Raw genomic sequence first — 22279 nt, 5'->3', positions numbered from 1 at the left:
TGACTATACAAAATAAAATGAAGGATTGCACAAAAAAAAATCAACAAAAACAACAAACAGGTGAACACTAATACTTCTACAGGGTAGACATTCCTGCTCCATGTATGGAATCTTATGTTGGTTGGGAAGAAGAAAAAAAAAGTGTCATAAAATTTGTTTACATGATCATCATGATACACATTTGTTTTTTTTTTTTATCCTATAGATTCATTGGTTGGCAGTGAATTGAAGGACAGAATTGTTACACGATTTGTTTATGTATACACAAGATGTGGATGTTGAGGTGAGTATGTTCTACAAATAGTTGCTTACAGTTCTAAATAGATTGTTCTTTAATTTTGTCTGGTGTTATTTGCTACCTGTACAATTCTGCTATTTAAGAATTATTGATTTATATTTGGTCATCTCAACCAGATTGATTTTCACGAAAAGTGAGAAATGCAATTGAGTTGAGATAACCAATTATAATCTGTGTATTGGTTTTTTACAAATGACGATGTTGTTAATTAATTACATTAACAATGGACATGTGTACATTTAGTTTCTAGCGATAATGTTTCATATCAGTCTTCTATGCTGAGAAAGGGAATTATCAGTCAGTAAGATCAAAGTAAAATTTCGTAATATAGCGATGATTATGGTTATTTGTGAATTGTGGAGAATTGTTGAAGACAGCACATTTTGTATGAAATGCTCTTGAAATCAAGCTTTTACAACCCTATTAAATCGAAGTATTCAACTGTTATAGCTTCATTTTAAAGCTGAAAACATGAAATTTTTTAGTTGAATCAAAATTTTTGTTTGTTTTCTTTTGAATTATTGTGGAGTTGTCACAGGATTCAAATTCCTTCAAGAATGTTCCATGGTATTGGGAAATAAAAACTAATGTTATGTGGTTATTTCTCTTTACAGGATGCTCAAGGACAAACAGCTTTACATGTGGCCTGTCAGAACGATCACAAATCTGTAAGTAACTGTACACATTGTGTATCATGATAATTCTATATTTCATTAGAAGTGTTTTGAATGGTTCACATATTTTGTCTAGCAGCTTATAAATAAAGGCAACAGTAGTATACTGCTGTTCAAAACTCGTAAATCTATGGACAAAAAACAAAATCGGGGTAAGAAACCAAAATTGAGGGAAACTTATTAAATATAAGAGGAGAACACCGACACAACATTAAAATGTAACACACACAGAAACGGACTAAGCATTAGACAAAATCCGATGAGAATAACAAATTATATTTGTTAAACAATACCTCTGCAGTCTTGAGGTAGCCAGCTGCATATCAAATGCAATAGTTTGTGGGTTTGAACCATGTCCGGTTCAAACTGAAGATTTTAAAATTGGTATTTACTGCTCCTCTGCTAAGTGCTGGCTTTTAACATGTTCAAGGTGTAAGAGCTGGTCTGCTCAGAATTAGAATAATGTGTTCTGGAATGGTGACATGTCTTCCTACAGACTGCTTTATTATTATCTTGCAGGATAAAAATTTGGCTTAGCATGTCGGTCTAGTACAAAGCAGGTTTTATATTTATAATGACATGCTGTTCCCTAAAAATGAATTTAATTTACCACTGCTTGGACATAAAAAAATCCATCTATCCATCCATTTAGGACTATATTGCATTTACTGTGTCCGTCTGTCAGCGTTGGTTTATTATGAATTCATTTGTTGTATCTTCCCACAAATGTTACTGTTATACTTGTCAGCAGCTTTAGCATTATATATAGGTTATAATGTGTGTTCTCATTTACTACTGAAAGGAATGACTAGTGAAGAGTTGTTATCTCTTTCTGGATCTTCTTCCTATTTTCCATACACTAAATTCTTAAACATTTTGAAAGAACTAAAAACGTTTTTAGTCACATGTTTCGCCTGTGGTAATAATTAGAATGACTTCAAACTTGATCTGCATCTTGATCGTGACAGGTTGTAATGTGTAGAATCTTTTTAAATCTGTCGCATACTTACTTCCTGTTTGCAAATAGTTTAAACATTTCAGTATGTCATTGTGGAATGAAGTTTTTTACATGTAATCACATATTTCTCAGGAACTACTGACTTTGTATTTTGTCATCAGCTTTGCATAAATGGGTGTAACATGTGGGCGCTCTATGGATCTGTCAAAAACTTACTTCCTGTTTTTGGACATTTTAAATGACAGATAAGCTTATCACGACAATCCATGCACTCTTGTAGTTGTTTTCTTTGGGCCGTTGGATAAATTTTTTACCAAACATAAATTAGTTTTTTTATGGCCCCGCAACGAAGTTGTCGGTGCCATATAGTCATATAGTTTTACCCTTGTCTGTCATTCTGAAATTGCCATATAGTTTTACCCTTGTCTGTCATTCTGAAATTCCATCATTCCGTCATTCCGCAACAAATCATTATACAGAGTTTTTTTCTAAATGCCTTCAGATATTTGGCTGATTTAGGTATGTGAGTTAACCATGATGAGTTACAGATCAAGTTAAGTTTCATAACGCTTCACTAATTTTTGCCGAAATTACAGGCTTTGGACTTTGAGAAATTGTTGAAAATCACAGTTATACGGACTTTTTTTCTAAACGCCTTCAGATATTGGACTGATTTTTGGTATGTGGGTTAACCATGATGAGTTACAGTTCAAGTTTAAGTTTCGTTCTGCTCCACTAATTTTTGTCAAAATTATGGGCTTTGGACTTAGAGAAATTGCTGAAAATCACAGTTGGGACAATACCCCAAATGCGCCTTGAAATAAGGAACACAAAAGTCAAGTGTAAACAAAAAATCTCTGTGTAGTGATATTTGACACATTTCTATGATAAACAAATGACTGAGCTGAACCATTAGTGTTAATTTAGAAAATAAGGGAACACAGAATACATGTGTAAAAACCATGGAGCTATGAAATGTGTTCAAAGTATTAAAATTTCAAAGAACTTTTTGTGTTAAAATTGGGATTTTTTACCATGAGGAGCGACATCGCAAAAGGATACTCGGGGTTTGCTAAATTACGGAAAAATGAATCACACTTCGTACCCCGAAAATTTAACCACATATGTAAAAATGTCTCAGCTTCGAAACAAGCCATCATACATATACAAGTTTACGATATGGGCTGAGCAACAGAAGAAAACGTTACCATTACGGCCTATGGAGAAACAATTGCGCATATTGCCCCAGTTATACGGACTTTTTTTCTAAAAGCCTTCAGATATTGGACTGATTTTTGGTATGTGGGTTAACCATGATGAGTTACAGATCAAGTTTAAGTTTCTTTCTGCTCCACTAATTTTTGCCGAAATTACGGGCTTTGGACTAAGAGAAATTGTTGAAAATCACAGTTATACGGACTTTTTTTCTAAATGCTTTCAGATATTGGACTGATTTTTGGTATGAGAGACTACCAACAAGTTTATGTCCACATGTGTTTATATTGAAATTGCAGATTTTTCAACTTTTTTGGACGGGGCCATTCATGTCGCTTTGACACATCTAGTTTTAACTTCTTTGTCATAGATGATTAAGTTTCTTTCCACTCCACTAATTTTCGCAGAAATTACAGGCTTTGGACTTTGCTAAATTATAAAAGATCACAGTTACACAGATTTTTTCTCTATTCATACTATTCCCCTCCACGACAATCCATGCATTCTTGTTGTTGTTTTCTGTGGGCCGTTGGATAAATTTTTTACCAAACATAAATGTGTTTTTTTATTGCCCCGCAACGAAGTTGTCGGTGCCATATAGTCATATAGTTCTACCCTTGTCTGTCATACTGAAATTGCCATATAGTTTTACCCTTGTCTGTCATTCTGAAATTCCATCATTCTGTCATTCCGCAACAAATCATTATACAAAGTTTTTTTCTAAATGCCTTCAGATATTGGGCTGATTTTAGGTATATGAGTTAACCATGATGAGTTACAGATCAAGTTTAAGTTTCATAACGCTCCACTAATTTTTGCCGAAATTACAGGCTTTGGACTTTGAGAAATTGTTGAAAATCACAGTTATACAGACTTTTTTTCTAAACGCCTTCAGATATTGGACTGATTTTTGGTATGTGGGTTAACCATGATGAGTTACAGATCAAGTTTAAGATTCGTTCTGCTCCACTAATTTTTGCCAAAATTACGGGCTTTAGACTTAGAGAAATTGCTGAAAATCACAGTTATACGGACTTTTTTTCTAAAAGCCTTCAGATATTGGACTGATTTTTGGTATGGGGTTAACCATGATGAGTTACAGATCAAGTTTAAGTTTCTTTCTGCTCCACTAATTTTTGCCAAAATTATGGGCTTTGGACTTAGAGAAATTGTTGAAAATCACAGTTATACGGACTTTTTTTCTAAATGCTTTCAGATATTGGGCTGATTTTTGGTATGAGAGACTACCAACAAGTTTATGTCCACATGTGTTTATATTGAAATTGCAGATTTTTCAACTTTTTTGGACGGGGCCATTCATGTCGCTTTGACACATCTAGTTTTAACTTCTTTGTCATTGATGATTAAGTTTCTTTCCACTCCACTAATTTTCGCTGAAATTACGGGTGTTGTGAATATAGGCCAAGAGACTTTAGCACTTGATCTTATGTAATTGTTTCCCGTACTTTCGCGCACACTATTGTTAATGTAACGTAACGTTGTTGTTACGTATCTTATCTTACGATCATAAAGCATCTGAACTAGCAAGATGTTATTTTCTTCCACAACAAAAGTGAATAACCCTCAAGATATTGGTGCCGTGACGAAAAACCACAACTAGAGATGTGTTCGAAACTCAATATAGTACGAGCCGCACATAGACGAGCAGTAATAAAACTACTGGAAAAAGCAGACCCGACAGAAGAACTGCAACAAGATGTTTTCAACCTCAGATCCATGATGGAGCTTATCAAAACCAAGAAAAAGACATTGTCCGACCTCAATGAGAAGATTTTAGAATCTATTGAAGAAGAAGAAGACCTCCACGAAGAAATTGAAGAAGTTGATAGATACGAGTTAGAGATTCAAATTGTAATAACGAAAATTGAAAAGTTCATAAAAGAAGTAAGTGTTAGTCAGTCTAAAAATCAATCAGCTCTTAACCCTAATGCATCAGATTTTATATGCAATAACCCCAGCGTGCAAGAACATTATAACCAGATAATTTTCAACTCAGAGCAAACAAGCCTAAGCCAGTCAAGCATGCCCACCTCCACAGTGTCAAGTCATTATAACAAATTGCCTAAACTCAACTTGCCAACTTTCGGCGGAAATCTATTGGAATGGTCAGCCTTTTGGGATTCCTATAATAATTCCGTACATGAAAATCCTTCATTGAGTGACGTGCAACGATTTAATTATTTAAAATCGCAACTTTATGGAGAAGCTAGCCAGTGTATTTCGGGAATGCAAATAACTAATACAAACTATAATCAAGCAATACAAATTCTACACGAGAGATTTGGCCAACAACACAAAATAGTAAACGCATACATGCAAAATTTGCTAAATTTGCCTGCACCAACGCCCGGAATTAGGGGACTGAAATCGTTCAGTGACACAATAGAAAGTAATATACGTGAACTAGAAGGAATGGGTCGATACCAGGAATCGTACGGAAGCCTATTAATACCACTAATACTCAACAAACTTCCATGTTTTGTCAGACAAAACATTACTCGAGACCACGCTAATGATGATTGGGATATTTCAAGTTAACGCAAAGCAATAAAGAAAGAAATTTGTATCCAAGAGGCCGCCAACGCCAATCCTATTGAAACCGATATTATCCCCACCGCATCGTTCGTGACAGAAACTACAAATAAAACATGGAAGTCAACAGGGTTTAAAGATAGTAACAACAATAGTTCTGTTAAGACTAAAAGGCCGTGTTTGTTTTCTCAAAACCCCCATCACCCAAATGAATGTACAAAGATCACCGATATAAACGCCCGCACCCAAATTGTAAAGGAAAAACGAGTTTGCTTTAACTGTTTCGGTAATCACAAGGTTTCGGAATGCAAGTCAAAATACAGTTGCCGACATTGCAGTAAGAAACATCACAGTAGCATCTGCCGTAATAATTTACTAAATGAAAACTCCACTTCAAATGAAAATAAAGCCGTAACAAAACCTGTCAACGAAGAGCTACAAAGTACCACAGAAACAAAGAGCGCCGCTATGCATTCTGCAGTTACAGCACATACCAAAATTCTATTGAAAACCGCCTTAGCGCCCGTATGGTACCATGATGAAAGTGTTATGACTAACATTCTACTCGATGAAGGCACCCAGAATTCATTTATTTCTCAAGAACTAGTAGAGAAACTCCATATCAAACCAACTGGTATAGTAAGCATGCAAATTTCTGCATTTGGCGGGAAAGAAGGTGATGTACGCAACCTGGAGAAAGCAACATTATCCATTGAGACCGAAAGAAAAGAAAGAATTCCAATGGAAGTAATTATTGTTCCAAAAATTGCCGCACCGATACATATGAAGAAACGGGTAAACATTAACAGCTTGCCCTATTTACGAGGATTACAACTTGCCCACCCAGTCACGCAGGATGAAAAGTTTTCCATTTCACTTCTCGTTGGAGCAGACTACTACTGGTCTTTAGTACAAGAAATCATTCGAGGTGACGGACCAACAGCTGTTAAATCTAAAATAGGCTATTTGCTACCAGGACCACTGAACACAGATATCAACACTCAACAATGGAACTCTACGATGATGAATGTCTTAGTTGCGCACAAACCCGAGGAGTACGATTTACAGAAATTTTGGGAAATTGAGTTGAGCGGATTTGAGGCGGATTCTGATGAAAACACAAAAAATGTACAACACCTAATGCTTGAGTACCAAAACTCTAGCATAACATTTAAGGAAAATAAATATGTCGCAAAACTACCATGGAAACAAGATCATCCCGAGTTACCCACTAATGAATATATAGCAAGAAGGAGGACCCAGAATGTTATAGATAGGTTGGCTAAAGATCCAGATATGTTAAATCTATACGACAAGATTATCAAAGAACAGGAGATGAAAGACTTCATAGAAAAGGTACCCATTACAGAAATAGATCGCGAGCATGGAAGAATCCACTACATACCACACCATCCCGTTAAGAAAGATTCAAACACGACCCCTATTAGGATTGTATATGACTGCAGTTGCCATGGAAATCCAGATTTACCCAGCCTTAATGACTGCCTATCTTCAGCACCACCCATTTTAAATAAATTGACAAGCATTCTTACAAGATTCAGATTAGGAAAATATGGCATCACAACGGACATAGAAAAAGCATTTTTACAAGTAAGACTTGACAATGATGACCGAGACGCCACACGTTTCTTTTGGTTGTCCGATTCAACTGACCCAACAAGTGAGTTGATTATGTACAGATTCAAGGTTGTTCTTTTTGGAGCAACGTGTTCACCCTTTATTTTAAACGCAACATTACTGAAACATTTATCCATGAATCAGAGCAAAGTAGCAACACTTCTACAAGAAGATATATATGTTGACAATGTACTTTCCAGCATGGACTCGGAAGAAGCCGCAATTAAATACTTCCATGAATCCAGAGAGTTGCTAAAACAGGGAGGCTTCAATTTACGTTCATGGATGTCGAACAGCGACAAACTCAAAGATTTAGCCTTATCGGAAAAAGTACTGGATGCAGACAAAGTGACAAAAATATTGGGAATGCGCTGGGATGCAAACTCAGATACACTCAGCTTTGCCGAAACAAAACAATTAAAGATGGACACACAGTTGACAAAACGTGAACTTTTGAGACAGTCTTCCGCTATATATGACCCGTTAGGACTACTCGGACCGATAACAATTAGAGCAAAAACACTTATTCAAGATCTTTGGAAAAAAGGATATGCATGGGACGAGACACTACCAAAAGAAATTGAAAACGAATGGACCAATGTGAAGAATGACATCTTACAGAAAACTACGAAACTTAAAATACAGAGATACTATTTTGAAAACCATGACGAGGAAACCAGCGACACTACTCTACACATTTTTGTTGATGCAAGTCAAAAAGCATACGGAGCTTCAGTTTACTTGAGTAAAGGCACAGAGTCGACACTTGTTATCGCGAAGAACCGTGTTGCACCGTTAAAATTGATAACTCTACCAAAATTTGAATTAATGGCTGCAGTGGTCGGAGCACGACTCTCAAAAGATGTAATCGAAAACCTAGGAGTTAAAAGAGCAGTATTTTGGAGCGACAGCCAAATAGTACTGAACTGGCTCACCTCATCGAAATCGTTAAACAAGTTTGTCAAAAATCGTGTTAGTGAAATTAAAGAATTAACTGAAACTCTTGAATGGAAATATGTACCCACAGAAATGAACCCTGCTGACCTACAAACACGTGGATTGACTGCATCGCAATTTGAAGATTCAACATTATGGATGAATGGACCCAAGTGGATAACAGACGAGCTTAAATGGCCTACGTGGACAGGACATGTGGAAATAAGCACTCAGCTATCTAATATCACCGGACGAAAGACATACAGAAGTGACGATAAAATACCAAGTGATCCGCCGCGAATATCACAAATCATAGACATGAACAGGTATTCTGATCTAAATAAACTTTAAAGTTTTTATTATTTATCATTTAAAATAATTTTATTTCTTATGCATTTTGAGGCCCCCAGAATGTCGTGAATATAGGCCAAGAGACTTTAGCACTTGATCTTATGTAATTGTTTCCCGTACTTTCGCGCACACTATTGTTAATGTAACGTAACGTTATTGTTACGTATCTTATCTTACGATCATAAAGCATCTGAACTAGCAAGACGTTATTTTCTTCCACAACAAAAGTGAATAACCCTCAAGATAACGGGCTTTGGACTTTGCTAAATTATTAAAAATCACAGTTACACAGATTTTTTCTCTATTCATACTATTCCTCTCCTGATTTTGAGCTGAATTTTGATATGTGAGACTACCATCATGTTTGTGTCCACATGTGTTTATATTGAAATTGCAGATTTTTCTACTATTTGGGACGAGCCATTCGTGTTGCTTTGACACATCTAGTTTTAACTTCTTTTTCATTGATGATTAGATCCCAAAAAGTAAATTTGATATTCATGAAACTAGTTCAATCAATATTTTATTTAAATAAGAAATGACTGTAATTTTTTTTCAGTTTATGAAGAAATAGTATAAAAAATGTGGTGTACACTGAATAACATGTGTATCAGGTTATAAATTTTAAGTGTGCTCCCATTTTTATGCCCCACCTACGATAGTAGAGGGGCATTATGTTTTCTGGTCTGTCTGTCCTTTCGTCTGTCCGTTCAGGTTAAAGTTTTTGGTCAAGGTAGTTTTTGATGAAGTTTAAGTCCAATCAACTTGAAACTTACTACACATGTGCCCTATGATATGATATTTCTAATTTTAATGCCAAATTAGAGTTTTGACCCCATTTTACGGTCCACTAAGCATACAAAATGATAGTGCGAGTGGGGCATCTGTGTACTATGGACACATTCTTGTTGATGTTATTTTGAATAGACAAAAATGATATTAAACTCATTCCTTATAATTTAATTCTAAATTCCGTTTTAAACCAGTGTAAATCATGAAAAACTGTTGATGACGTCACGGTCACATGACAAAATAATGTCTATGAGATAATTAACAAAACCGTGTCAGGCCTCTAACTGAGGGCAATAGCGTTCTAATACTACAATTCAATAAGAAAAAAACTTACGGTTATTATACAGGAAGTATGTTTGTTACTTTGTTTAATTGTAATGCCTATAATATTTGTTAACAGACAGTTGTATGTTTACTGGACCATGGAGCAGAAATCAACAGACCAAATCATTATGGATGGATGCCTTTACATTTTGCCTGCAGGTAAAACTGTTTGTATTGCCCATGCAGACTCTTTTGCGTTTGCACCAACTGACAATTCATTTTCCCCAAAAGAAAATTTTTCATAACAATGTAAATTTTGGATCATACTTAGATTTTTGTCATGTTTGAGAACAAATAAAGATTGATTAACTCCCTTTGTCATCTATTTGAGAATAAAATAAAATAAAAAATGTATTGTATATTTATTATAATTCATTTAACACATTTTTATGCCCCACCTACGATAGTAGAGGGGCATTATGTTTTCTGGTCTGTGCCTCCGTCCGTCCATTCGTCGGTCCGTGTGTCTGTTCGCTTCAGGTTAAAGTTTTTGGTCAAGGTAGTTTTTGAAGAAGTTTAAGTCCAATCAACTTGAAACTTAGTACACATGTTCCCCATGATATGATCTTTCTAATTTAATGCCAAATTATAGTTTTGACCCCAATTTTATGGTCCACTGAACAGTTTTCCCTTTAAGTTGGAAATTGGTTCCCATGAATATCATGAATATGAATGAATCCACAGTAATTTCTACAATTCTATATTTTTACAGTCATGGACAGCATGATACAGCTACAATATTATTACAAAGAGGAGCAGTATTTCTACCAGATAAAAGTAATAAAACACCACTGGATTTTTGCATTGAGGTATGTATTATGAGGGATGAACAGATGTCTACCAGACTATAAAAACAAGAAAACACTTCCTCATCCAAGCATTTTTCTCCCAATTGATTGTCGAGTCTCACGCAGATACTATAAATATTTGGTAATTTGTAGTTGGTATATGCAATAGTTGTAAGGTGAACATTTCTGACTGACAAGTTTTATCTGAATTTGACCTCAATTACACAGGTACATTTCTTACCAGAATTTTATAAAACTTGTACCATAGGTTTGGTTTATATCAGCAATATCTTGCACAAGTTTCATAATGGTGGACTATCAAAAGAGTTATGCCCCTTGGATATATAAATTGGAACACAGGGGATATTGGAATTCTGTTTTTATACCACCGCAAAAATTTGGTCGTATATTGGTATCACGTTGGCGTCATTGTCTGTGTTGTCGTCGTCTTCATTGTCATAGTCCGAAGACTTTTGGTTTTCGCACTATAACTTTAGTTTAAGTAAATAGAAATCTATGAAATTTAAACACAAGGTTTATGACCACAAAAGGAAGGTTGGGATTGATTTTGGAAGTTTTGGTCCCAACAGTTGAGGAATTAGGGGCCAACAAGGGCCCAAATAAGCATTTTCTTGGTTTGCGCACTATAACTTTAGTTTAAGTATTAAAATAGAAATCTATGAAATTTTGACACAAGGTTTATGACCACAAAAGGAAGGTTGGGATTGATTTTGGGAGTTTTATTTCAAACAGTTTAGGAATTAGGGGCCAAAAAGTGGCTCAAATAAGCATTTATTCTTGGTTTTCGCACTCTAATTTTAGTTTAAGTTAATAGAAATCTATGAAATTTAAACACCAGGTTTATGACCACAAAAGGAAGGTTGGGATTTATCTTGGAAGTTTTGGTCCCAACCGTTGAGGAATTAGGGGCCAAAAAGGGCCCAAATAAGCATTTTCTTGGTTTGCGCACTATAACTTTAGTTTAAGTAAATAGAAATCTATGAAATTTTGACACAAGGTTTATGACCACAAAAGGAAGGTTGGGATTGATTTTGGGAGTTTTGGTTCCAACTGTTTAGGAATAAGGGGCCAAAAAAGGGCCCAAATAAGCATAATTCTTGGTTTTGGCACAATTACTTTAGTATAAGTAAATAGAAATCAATGAAATTTAAACACAAGGTTTATGAACACAAAAGGAAGATTAGGATTGATTTTGGGAGTTGAGATCCCAACAGTTTAGGAATTAGGGGCCAAAAAGGGGCTCAAATAAGCATTTTTCTTGGTTTTCGCACCATAACTTTAGTTTTAGTAATTAGAAATCTATGAAATTTAAACACCAGGTTTATGACCACAAAAGGAAGGTTGGGATTGATTTTGGAAGTTTTGGTCGCAACAGTTTAGGAATGAGGGGCCAACAAAGGGCCCTAATAAGCATAATTCTTGGTTTTGGCACAATAACTTTAGTATAAGTAATTAGAAATCTATGAAATTTAAACACAAGGTTTATGACCATATAAGGAAGGTTGGGATTGATTTTGGGAGTTTTGGTCCCAACAGTTTAGGAATAAGGGGCCCAAAGGTTCCAATATTAAACTTTGTTTGATTTCATCATAAATTGAATAATTGGGGTTCTTTGATATGCCGAATCTAACTTTTAATTGAATCTAAGATTCTTAATTTTTGGTCCCATTTTCAAATTGGTCTACATTAAGGTCCAAAGGGTCCAAAATTAAACTTAGTTTGATTTTAACAAAAACTGAATCCTTGTTGTTCTTTGATATGCTGAATCTAAAAATATACTTTGATTTTTGATTATTGGCCCAATTTTCAAGTTGGTCCAAATCGGGGTCCAATATTAAACTTTGTTTGATTTCATCAAAAATTGAATAATTTGGGTTCTTTGATATGCCAAATCTTACTGTGTATGTAGATTCTTTATTTTTGGTCCCGTTTTCAAATTGGTCTACATTAAAGGGTCCAAAATTAAACTAAGTTTGATTTTAACGAAAATTGAATTCTTGGGCTTCTTTGATATGCTGAATCTTAACATGTACTTAGATTTTTGATTATGGGCCCAGTTTTCAAGTTGGTCCAAATCAGGATCCAAAGTTATTATATTAAGTATTGTGCAACAGCAAGAAATTTTCAATTGCACAGTATTGTGCAATAACAAGAAATTTTTAATTGCACAGTATTGCCCAATAGCAAGAAATCTTCAATTACACAGTATTGTGCAATAGCAAGTATTTTCAATTGCACAGTATTGCGCAATAGCAAGATATATCTAATTGCACAATATTGCGCAATAGCAAGAAATTTTCAATTGAAGTTATCTTTCTTTGTCCAGAATAGTAGTTGAATCAACTTAAGTCATTGTTTTATAGTGATCTGGGGGCGGAGGCAGCAGTGTTAGCTATTTTCTTAAAAGCTTTATATTTAAGAAGGTGAAAGACCTGGATGCTTCATACTTTGTATATGGATGCCTCATGTTATGAACTTTCCGTCAGTCACATGTTTAATGACCTTGACCTCATTTCCATGGTTCAGTGACTACTTGAAAAAAAAGTTAAGATTTTTTGTAATGTTAAATTCTCTCTTATTACATGTAATATGATAACTATATTTGGTATGTGCATACCTTGCAAGGTCCTCATGCCCATCAGACAGTTTTCACTTGACCTCAACCTCATTTCATGGATCAGTGAACAAGGTTAAGTTTTGGTGGTCAAGTTCATATCTCAGATACTTTAAGAAATAGTTTGTTGTCGCTTTGACACATTCCCCATTTCCTTTCTCAATTTTACTAGTATATTCAGTGTATGGAAGGACTGTAAGGTGTACATGTCCAACTGACAGGTGTCATCTGACCTTGACCTCATTTTCATGGTTCAGTGGTTATAGTTAAGTTTTTGTGTTTTGGTCTGTTTTTCTTATACTGTATGCAATAGGTCTACTATATTTGGTGTACGGAATGATTGAAAGTTATACAGGTCTAGCTGGCAGGTGTCATCTCACCTTGACCTCATTTTCATGGTTCAGTAGTAAAAGTTAAGCTTTTGAGTTTTGGTCTTTTTTTCTAATACTAATTGCAATAGGTCAACTATATTTGGTGTATGGAAATATTTTATGATCTATTTGTCATTCGCGGAGGTTTTATTTGACTTCAACCTCATTTTTACAGTTCATTCCTCGTTGTTAAGTTTTTGTGTTTTGGTCTGTTTTTCTTATACTATAAGCGATAGGTCACCTATATTTGTTGTATGAAAGAATTGTTAGCTGTACATGCCTGCCTGGCATGATTCATCTGACTTTGACATCATTTTCATGGTTCATTGGTCAATGTTTGGTTTTCTTGGTTAATTAAGTTTATGTGACAGTTGTAATAAAGTTTTATATTTAGGACTATCAACATAATATCAATGATAAGTAAAGAAGGTGAAACATTTCAGTGTGTGCACTCTTTTATTAATTGTCATTAAACATATACAATATTTTTTGCGATACATATTTAAACAAACAATAAACATTAATGAATAAAAGTGTGATATACAACTTTCTAGATCTTGTGAACTACATTTGATAATTTCAACATGTATATAATTGTTTCTCTTTAAACAGAACCCATTTCGTTTAACCATTGAATTTAAAAATCATATTTTTGGGAAAAATTTAAGAATATTTTAAAACAGATTTGGTATTTTTTTTCAATTTCTCAATGATAAAATCATTTAAAATGGGGATTATTAATTACACATATACTAGTAGTGTCCCAGTTTCTGTCTCATATGGTCAGCTAAGTAGAACTGTTGTCTTGATAAGCTGGTATCACCGATCATCTGATAAGCTATGCCAAGACATATAAAGGCATATATTCTAGTGCCAATTCTATGACATTCTGAACTTGTTTGTTCTAGTTGATGTAAAGCATATGTACATGATGTAAGATCATGTAAGTGAAAGTAACACAGGAAATGAAGGAAATGTGCAAATTGTTTTGGTGGAAATTCACAAGAAAATTGAACAGGAAATTTTGCTACTTCCATTTGTAGTTCTGGTGGAATAAATGGTGACTCGATAGTAAATGTAATGCCCTGAAGAACCAGCATTTTAAGTACTGTGTAAAGTTTCCAATGCTTTGTTAGTTTCATCACATATTCCTGATTCTGATTCCAATACATTTTTGCTTTACGAAACGGGTTATATACTACTGAACTATCTATTTTTTCATCTGTGCACTTCCACAAAGAATAATCTGTTAGAAGTAAAGCTGTTTTATAGTTTTTCTTAACATAAAAATATGATGCTAATTTCATCCATCCAGATACTGCATCTGATTGTACACCTATCAACAGATGACTGATGTCATATTTGTACTTATAGTATTGGACTTTGTTGTTTAATTTGTAAGGTTTTTGTTGTGTCTCTGGAAAATTCTTTAATGCATTTGCAAAAAAAAAGGTAAATAAACCTACAGATAAATCAGTTCTGGAATAATGTAGCATATGACAAAGTAGAACTTTATGTTCATTTCTTGGATCAGGTCTTTTAAGTACTTCTATGTATTCCATGATATGTTCATTTATTGATGAATGATTAGTTAATCTGGGATAATCAGACAAAGTCTCTGATAATGCTAACCAATGAAATCCTTGCTGTTGCTGGTATAAAGTATCCAGGATGCTGATCAATTTATGTTTGCTCAAAGAATTGAATCGTAAATAGAATAAATTATTGTCGGGAACAAAATAATGTAATAAAGTTGAATATTGTATACAATAAATAAGTCTTTGTAAACATGCCTTGAAACATGAGATGATGTTGTCAGGCCTCCAGGTGTAGGTATGTGATTCCTCTATAATCCAAAACATCAGTGTTTTTAAGAAATATGAGCACAGTAAACCTTTCAAATCTTCCTGCTTTTCTACTATTTCTTTGAGTACAATCTTCAACAAAGCATAGCATAATAATTGGGTATGGTTGAACGAAAATATGAGGAATTTTTCTGCAATTGAAAATGATATTCGCCACTCTTCCTCCTCATTCACTGACCCTTTATACCCAATTGGAACAAAGAAAACACCGCAGGAGGTTATTTTGGAAATAATATCTGGCGAAGGCCAGGTCCCACGCGATCTAGTTATCCAAGGTTGTGCCGTAGATATCCATTGATTACATTGAAGAACGAATGCAATGTCAAAAACATCATTATGGTCAGATAAACATGGCCCATGTATTTTTACATTTGGTCCAAGAAATAGCATCTTAAATAATTTATTGGAAAGAAAATATTTACCAAAACTATCAATATGCACTATTTTTTGTATTGATTTACTGTATATATTTGGATCATTGAAGATAAGACGTAGCTTTGTGAAACATGGAGATACATCCTCTGTATCCATAACAACAGGATAAGACATATTTGAAGGAACAATATCTCTAGCTGATTCATAAACTTTTATAATAGGAAAAATATACATTAAATCCATGTCACTGCCTTTTGTTTTAAGTCCTTCACCTTTGCTTCCACTAGAGATTTGTTTTAATCTTGAGTCACTTCCTATGTCACCAATTGTGTAAGTTAGCCGCCTTACTCTCACCACCTGTTCAGATCCAATCTTCTGACACAAGGATTTGTAAAGATGTAATGATTCACTTTTATCTGTTGCCATTGTCACACTCTATGGAATGTACATAGATGTAGGTTTCTATAAGAAAAAAAATATACATTAGAATAGAGCAGTGATACACTTTTGAATGGTATGCGTATGAGACATAAAATACATGTTCCTGTCTTAAATGACAGTAAAATTTGAACACAACAGCCTTTTTTATACAATACATTTCAATCAAATATATGTGAAATTAACACTGTTTCATAATTTGTTGTTAGATATTCAATACCCAACTTGCCTTTTGCAAGAGTTTTGATATTTGAATATTTTAAGTTGAAAATAATACAAACATGGATATTTCTTAGGATTTTATTATCATGTACATAAAATAGAAAATATAATATATGTACATTAATTCTCATTGTTGTCAAATATTACACTGACAAAAAATGATCACAATTGTTTCTTAACTGTTTAAAAAAAATAATGAAATGTTTTCTTTTTGAGCTAGATAAAAGGGAAACAATGAAGTAAATAATTGAACAATATGAATTTTGACAGATATAACATCTTTTTACTTTGGGATAGTTTTTAAGAATAGGGATCAATTATATGCAAAAGTATCAATGTATACTGTTAAAGAGTTCCAACTTCCAGCATACATTGGATGTGATTTCATTTTCTCAGTGTAGATATATTTTATGTCTCATACGCATACCATCCAAATGTCACTACTTGTGGGTGGATTTACGTCATGGAGGCTCCCAATTGGAAAATTTGAAAAAGCAATTTTGTCCACATTTTAAAACAAAACCAGCCATTTTACCATGGCAATAGGATTATAAATACATGAAGAAGCAAATAGACAATATTGAAATAGATCTGATGGTCCCTTTAAAGGTTTTGTAGGACTATGAGAGCCACCTTGACCATAAAACCATATGGGCATTTAAAAATGTTGGCAGCTATAGTATTGTATATGCATAAGATTTATTAGCACAATTTTTTAACCTTTCTTAAAATAATTTAATTTTCGATGAAATGCGTCTTCAGATTGGCTGACGTTATTTTGTTATCACCCCATAGACATAATTTAGTCATGTGACCGTGACGTCATCAACGTTTTTTCATGGCTTTCTACAGTTTAGAATTAAACTATAAGAAATAACTGTAATATTTTTTCTGTCTATTCGAAATAACATAAAAAATGTGGTGCACACTGTTAAATAACCCGCTACGCGCGTTATTCAGTGTGCACCAAATTTTTTATGTTATTTGTTCATAGACAGAAAATATATTACAGTCATTCCTTAAATAAAAAACTGATTATCCATTAACTCTGAAATATGAAAATCTTCATTACATTCATTACATTCATAGTTTTCATCTGGTGGAAAGTTTATATTGTATTTACACAGTGAGACAAAAAAAAAAGAAACAACACTTAATAAATTTTATGTGTCTGAAGCCCTTATACTGGATTATATTTCATCAGGAATGCTCAATGCCGATTATTTGAAAGCCAAGGCTGTATAAGTTCCAACACAGTTGATCTGCTTTATGACTAAGAAGAACATAAAATTCTAGCCAAATCGATCCATCTAAGGACAACTTTACCTCATGAAGTTGAAACCTTATATAGTTTCAGCTTAATAATTTGTAATCTTATCAACGGAAAATTTTAAAAAAGGTTTCGTTATGAGTCATGTTAGCAGGAAATAATCATTATTGTTTTATTTTGAATTTTGGAAAATATGGTATCCCTTTCAGTTTCATGTTAGTATATTTTTCAAGAACATCTTCCTGTTGTGTCTATTATATCCATATAATTTCATAAGCATTTATTTCCTTGTTACAGAAATTTTGTCAATTGTTACATATTTCATACAGATTTAACAAATTTACTGAAACAATGAAATTACTTTTATATATGTTCCTGTAAGCATGTTTTTTTAAGGTCAAACATACCTGTCAACTGACCCGTATTCTACGGGTGTGACCCGAGATTTTCACAATTCTGAGGGATCACCCAGAACACCCGCCGGGTCATTGAAATAACCCGAAATTCTGAAAATGACCCGATTTCACCCTTATTTCTTAGCCTTGAGATTGATTTCATAAGTAATATTCCTTTGAAATACCGGCAAATTCGTAATTCTTCCATGAACAGGAAGTTCATCTAGCTATGTAAACTGTCAAATTAAGTGACCCATTAAGTGCATGGCTTCACTTGACAGCTTTGGTGTCAAACACACTGTTAATTAACACCAATTACCTTAGCTTTAGGTCGTAAATAAATTGCACCATAATTTGGTTTACAAACTGAACTAGAGTTACTTCCCCTTATTTGTCACCATTCAAAATTATTCCTTATATTTACGTTTTATGGGTGAAAAAGATTAAATCATAAAAATATAAAATTCAAATACATATTGAAAAATAACTTTTCATTATTTTTTTATACCTTTATACAATTTTTTAAAAAAAGTTGAAAATTATTTTTTTACATTTATACTTCCTTTAACTGTATTACTATATTTTATCATAGTCTAATTTCCTTGTCAAATGAAAAATATTGTGGTTAAAGGCTACATAGTCAAAAGTCTCAAACATTTAAGAATTACATTAAATTCTAGTGTTTGATGATTGTAGTATTGTTTCTCAAAAAGTAAAGCACATAAGACTGAGTTACACAATTTATAAAAATCTTTAAAAGTTAAATGAAATAATATTTTATTAGATTTAAAATGACTTAACAAAGTGAACATGCATTGATGTTTTGGTATCTTTGATATACATTATAAGAAAATGTACCATAAATACTGAAATTCAGCTCGAAAAAGTTCGTACGCATTATGACCTGAGATTTGATTCTTCAATGCAGGTCATGACCTGCATTTTCATCGTCACAGGTTGACAGGTATGGGTCAAAACAATCTCAGACTCAAATATCTTTCATTAAGTTTAATATTCACACAACTTAATTGAATCGACTAAAGTAGACACTTAAGTGTTTAAAAAGTGTACAAAATCTTGTGATGAACCTGAAATTTGAGGTCAAAATGGGCCCTTACTTTAACATACTCTTATGTATATATATATATACAAACCCTTTCTATTTTATATATTTCAGGGAGGCTACTGTGAAACCTGTGACAATTTACTGACACATTTTCCTAAATTATTTGAACAATTGATTCAGATGGTCAGGAAAGAACATCTCAAAGAATCTATGGTAAATGAAATTATAAAATCTGTACATATAAAAAATAAGAAGATGTGGTATGATTGCCAATGAGATACCTCTCCAAAAGAGACCAAATGATACAGAAATTGTCTCTTGTATTTGTGACACTTTTACCTATTATGTTTGTTTTGTTCACACATCATTGTCAATTTAATGGAATTTGATGCAATTGTCATACAAGATGACAAGTGAGAGGTTTAGCTAGCTTTAAAACCAGGTTTAATCCACTATTTTGTACAGAAGAAAATGCCTGTACCAAGTCAGAAATATGATATACATTCTTTTGATATGTTTGAGCTTTTGATTTTGCCATTTGATTAAGGACTTTCCGTTTTGAATTTGCCTCTGAGTTCAGTATTTTTGTGATTTAAATTTTTGCTATGCACACATCACAGCAAGGCCATGCAAATCCATACACAGTAAAAATATCACATTCGGCAATAATACACAATCTGTATCATAATACAGATCAGACACCCAGAAATTAAGATAAAAACTTTCTTTTTTATATTTTAAGTATTTGAAGGTGCTGAAATTTCTGTGCAAAAAGAATAATGAAATGGCAGATAGAATACTGGTAGCTTTAGCTGAGGAACTGTCAAACATAGGACATAATCTTCTGAGGTTAGTTGACTTACTTTTACATTGTATAAAAAGTCAAGGGTAATACAAAGGGGCATTAAAATACTGTTTGTGTAACAAACACCATGGCCAAAATAGATTGATTGATTGTTGATTGCTTAACGTCCAGTGGCAAATATTTCATGCATATTCAGGACGAGAACAAGTTCACAATAAATACAATATGTAGGTCTTGGCATAATATAGGCCATTTGGGATGATGGTCGGGGAAATTTGGACTGCCACTAGAAAATGAGGGTTTGCCTTGCAACAGGCCACCTACGGGCCCTCAAAGAGTTGTTGCAAGGGTTCTCAACGTGCAAAGAGCGTGGCACTCTCTTTACACGAGACATCAGATGTAACGTCCCCATTCTGACCGGACGTGACTGTGAACTTAATACAGCCAAAATAGAAGAGATAAACATACAAATTACAGTAAACAAAAGCTTAATGACATGATCTGTACCAAAAACTGAGGATGAACTCAGGTACCAACTATCATAAAATTCAACTATTTGCTTTGATATTCCTATTACTTGTATGCATATTACAATTTTGAAGCCATCTGATCAACAACATATGGTTACAGCAATAAAAAAAGCATTGTATGTATTATAATACAAAATTTCCTTGGAAGTTAAGATTTTCAAGCATTTTTTTACTTTGACCCTTTGAAAATATGAAAGGGTATTTATTAATGTAGATTTAGGATAATTTTTAACCAAAACTTTTATCAGATAAATTAGTGGCATTAAAGTGGTATGGGAGTCTAAAATAAAAATGAAAGAAATTGTTCATACTTTGCCAAAACGTAGTATCTATTGATTTATGTTGAAAAATATAATAAATATGATAGGTCATCGTGCATTTTCTCAAGCTACAGGACGTGACAAAATGACACATTTTGTATGGTTTATACAGGAAAAAACACCATTTTGTGATTAGAAACTAAACAAAATGATAGAATTGTTAAATACTTAGGCAAAAGATAGCTTTCAGACAATGCTTTGAGAATATCAAAAGAAAAGATAGGGTCACTGACGTTTTGTGCGGCTAAAATACAAAATAGGAATATTCCATGTAGAATCCTTCAGAAAATGCACTATATTAGAGTTACCTGCCCTTAAAATGCCAATTTTTTTTTTTATAAACAACCAAAAATAATCAATATTTGCAAAAAAATTAATATTTATAAGTTATATTCTTGTAAATTGGTTCTTTTAATTGAAAATTCACATTTAATATCTGCATTCCTGCATCAAATTTTGCTAACTTGATAGAAAATCTGGACCTTTGTTTCCCGTTTTTTTACAATCCAAGATGGAGGAAGACACCCATACCACCTTAAATATATTTTGTTTGTAAAGTATCCCTATTTCCTTGAAAATACATAAAACTGGACAATTTGACATTGCGTTAATTGCTATAATTTTGTGAATTAACATACCTATCAATCTCACAGTCCTATCAATCTCAGCCTCTTCTTACTTTACATTAACTAATCTATACACTGTGTGAGCACGACCAACTACAGTTAACAATTGATAGGTTTCGCTGAAAGGAAATGAGATCTTATAAATTTCAATGAAATTTAATGTCATACAATGATGTATATTTACAAATATAACTTTTGTCTGAAAAGTTAAGTGAAATATTTTAAAAATAACTCAAGGGAAGGAAAACTCTTAAACTGTGACATCCTCCAGGATGGAAAGAAAGTCCTGGTTAGAAAGAAAGTAATATAAAAAATTATAATATTTTGTAAAATAGTTCGTATGTCAGATAGCTGTAACTTTGTCAATAGTGAACAGTTTTAGTAATTTTGGTAACAAATGAAAGCTTAAGGACTTTTAATCACTGTAGAACCCTTGTTGAAAGTTTCTTTTGAATAATAAAAAAGATATATGACATTATAACAGGGAGCACATTTGCTCTGCTGTTCAGTTCAGAAGTTTTTTGTACAACCGAAAATCCAGGAACCAGTGCACTCTAAGTATGTTGAATTATCCAATACAAGTCAGGATAAGGTATAGTTCTATAAATGACATGACTGACTGCCACTGTTTTTGAACTTGAGACAAAGTAGCCATTTATTCTTCAAATTGCAGATTTAACATAGAAAGCAATTGGGCTATGAATAAGTGGCTTTTTATGCCCCCGAATAAAGTGTTACCTTTGTTAATCCTATCTGTCACATTTGTCCATCCTTATGTCCCCAAAATTGGTTTCCGTTGTCTAATTTTAGTTTGCATCAAACTTGCAAATATTA

General features: G+C 33.4%; 2 protein-coding genes across 2 annotated transcripts in view; one reads left to right on the top strand and one right to left on the bottom strand.

The window, feature by feature from the left end:
• The first annotated feature begins 213 nt into the window (after positions 1-213).
• The window catches only part of LOC143049764 (E3 ubiquitin-protein ligase HACE1-like), an 86842-nt gene continuing 64776 nt past the window's right edge, over positions 214-22279 (top strand). The window contains exons 1-6 of the mRNA XM_076223483.1: positions 214-283; positions 913-966; positions 9816-9898; positions 10452-10548; positions 19276-19377; positions 19907-20013. Of these exons, the coding sequence (XP_076079598.1) occupies positions 257-283; positions 913-966; positions 9816-9898; positions 10452-10548; positions 19276-19377; positions 19907-20013 (470 nt within the window). The 5' untranslated portion in view covers positions 214-256. The remainder of the gene's footprint in view (positions 284-912; positions 967-9815; positions 9899-10451; positions 10549-19275; positions 19378-19906; positions 20014-22279) is intronic.
• On the bottom strand, positions 13977-21556 carry LOC143049765 (uncharacterized). The gene is made up of 2 exons (XM_076223484.1): positions 21458-21556; positions 13977-16235 (listed from the first exon to the last, which is right to left on the bottom strand). The coding sequence occupies exon 2, from the start codon at positions 16197-16199 to the stop codon at positions 14286-14288; it is 1914 nt and encodes a 637-aa protein (XP_076079599.1). The 5' UTR covers positions 16200-16235; positions 21458-21556; the 3' UTR covers positions 13977-14285.

Source organism: Mytilus galloprovincialis, chromosome 10 (genome assembly GCF_965363235.1).
Source record: "Mytilus galloprovincialis chromosome 10, xbMytGall1.hap1.1, whole genome shotgun sequence".
In the NCBI taxonomy this organism is placed as follows: domain Eukaryota; kingdom Metazoa; phylum Mollusca; class Bivalvia; order Mytilida; family Mytilidae; genus Mytilus; species Mytilus galloprovincialis.
This window is presented reverse-complemented; position numbering and strand designations above follow the sequence as displayed.

Excerpts from the sequence above, each read along its gene's own strand:
- LOC143049765 (XM_076223484.1), bottom strand. The coding sequence starts at position 16,199 with ATGGCAACAGATAAAAGTGAATCATTACATCTTTACAAATCCTTGTGT.